Source organism: Colletotrichum abscissum (genome assembly GCF_030869225.1).
Source record: "Colletotrichum abscissum strain IMI 504890 chromosome Unknown Scaffold_318.1, whole genome shotgun sequence".
In the NCBI taxonomy this organism is placed as follows: domain Eukaryota; kingdom Fungi; phylum Ascomycota; class Sordariomycetes; order Glomerellales; family Glomerellaceae; genus Colletotrichum; species Colletotrichum abscissum.
Window position 1 is genome coordinate 1 of NW_026850230.1, and position 2110 is coordinate 2110.

General features: G+C 50.7%; 1 protein-coding gene across 1 annotated transcript; it reads right to left on the reverse strand.

The window, feature by feature from the left end:
- Positions 1-782: 782 nt before the first annotated feature.
- CABS01_17085 (uncharacterized protein) lies at positions 783-1301 on the reverse strand (the record flags this gene model as incomplete). Its single annotated transcript, XM_060550412.1, has 1 exon — positions 783-1301. The coding sequence occupies one exon, from the start codon at positions 1299-1301 to the stop codon at positions 783-785; it is 519 nt and encodes a 172-aa protein (XP_060397492.1).
- Between the last annotated feature and the right edge of the window lie 809 nt (positions 1302-2110).

The following is a 2110-nucleotide window of genomic DNA, read 5'->3' on the forward strand; positions in this document are numbered from 1 at the left end:
TGTGTGAGGGGCAGGAGGTCGGTGAGCGTAATAAACGATTCCCCCGTTGGATACGAATGTGTGGAAGGGCCATTAGCAACGGTCCAGATCACCTATCAAACCCCCTTTTCGCCGTCGATATCTCAAGAGGGATTGATGTAGTCAGACACGTCAAGACAAGCCAGACTGCCTCGTGGGGAAGCTCGCTCTCATGGTAATCCATACCCTGGATGCCTTCGGCGGGACGGCCCACTGCAGCGTACGAGTCTGGCAAGCCATTGTGGTATCAACTATAATATATCGCGCGATGGTTTTTGTGGCCACGCTTTTGAGCATTGCATATTTCGGCGTATATACTGCACAGAACATGGTTGTTCACATCAATCATCCTCCGAGTATACCTCCGTGGAGGCGAATCGCGTAGAAATGTGGCATATATGATACTCATTATGCGAGGATTTTAGGGTCGTCGACAGAATTGAGGGGAACTTCCAACCCTACCCCCGCCATTCAGCAACTCAATGGACCGTGGAGAGACGAAGTCGACATGATTCAGAGTTCGAGTTCAGACATTCTGGTTTGCTGTCGCGGAGAGCAGAGGGGTGTTTTCCACGATTCACTCCCATCGTTTATCTGTACTCCTCTTTGCAGGAGGTCTCGGCTGAGAAAGGAAGACCCTACGATCGCTCCTGCCTCTCCAGAGATCAGGCCTGTGGTGGCTAAACATCCTAAGTCTTTCGTATTGTTGCATGATGGAATGTCAGTCGACTCTAGGTTTGACCGAAAGGCAACATCAGCTACTTTCATACGGCCGCACCGGCGTATCGAGGCAATGTGGCGTCTAGAAACGGCCGGGTCTCCTGGGCGGTCGCACTCAAGGCCACACGTTGCGAACATCTGCGCATCGTTTGAGATCCCAGTTTGAACTTCTCTGCGATCCATTCCCCCACCATGGTGCGATAGATCACAACCCGACTACCATGACAAGTCCTGTCCGTGACAGGCAGCAACGGGGGCTTTCCTGGATGCTTCCATGCCCAGCCGTGGAAGTTGTTGATGCAAGAAGCGTTCATCACGGAACGATGAGCCGTAGTGAGTACCACACGAGACCGGTTGCTTACGGCTCTCAGCCTTTCTAAGCTCTGGCTCGAGAGCTTGCCCTCAGCTAAGGCCTTGAAAAGACCTTGCGCCTTTGTGTAACACTGTATCAACTTCAGCATGACCTTTTCAAGCGCCACGACTTGATGGACGAGTCGGACCATCAAAGCAGGATCGGAACCCGGGCTGAAGCGCTCGAAAAGAAGAAAGCCGACGTTGCGCATCAGACTCCATGAGAGACCCCTCGCGGATAGGCTAGAGAGCAATAGCAGATAGTCTTTCTGCCACTTCTCCGGATCGCTCTCTCCTTCGAAACTAAAAAACGTTGGCGAGCTCCTCCGAGAAACTATAGGTGCCGTCTTACACTACTTTATTCCTGTTCGATTTCATCTTTTGTAGCGTTCTTGCTGGTTCAAAAAACATCGCGTACCAAGTCGCGATAGCGAGAATGAAGAAGAAGATTGATGTTGCTGTTTTTGGGATGACCAAAAGCAGCGTGACACCCACCGACGGAAGTTTGACTGCGAATATTCTGATGACGTTGATCAATGCATCGACTTTCGTGATTCGATTTGTAGAATCGATTTCGTTCTCAGATCGGATTTCGAAGACAAACTTTTGTAACACTGGCTTGAGTTGGCAAATGAGCCCTTCTTGAAAGTCGTCTATAAACTGTAACAGCATCGAATTGAGAAAGATTGGGCTATCCTTATGCCGAGCGAGCTTCTGTGCCAACCAAGGTACAAAGAACGGCAGCCCATTTAGACCGATGAGAAGTAGAAAAGCGAGTTTGTGAAAAAAAGACATCCAGGCTGACTGCCGCGCGCTGCCTCCTGGCTGGTTGACTTGTCAATGATGCCGTGTTTGATCTTTGGCGGCCGAGTGATTACTTCCCACACTTTTAATACGACGCGCAAGGTATCAACCGCGCAGGTCTACTGATGTTTTGCTGGGTGAAAGGTGGTGAAGGTGGTGCGCTGGAAGATCGCCCGGGTTGGGCCTTTTGTCTCGGATAGAATATGCGCGGCGGATA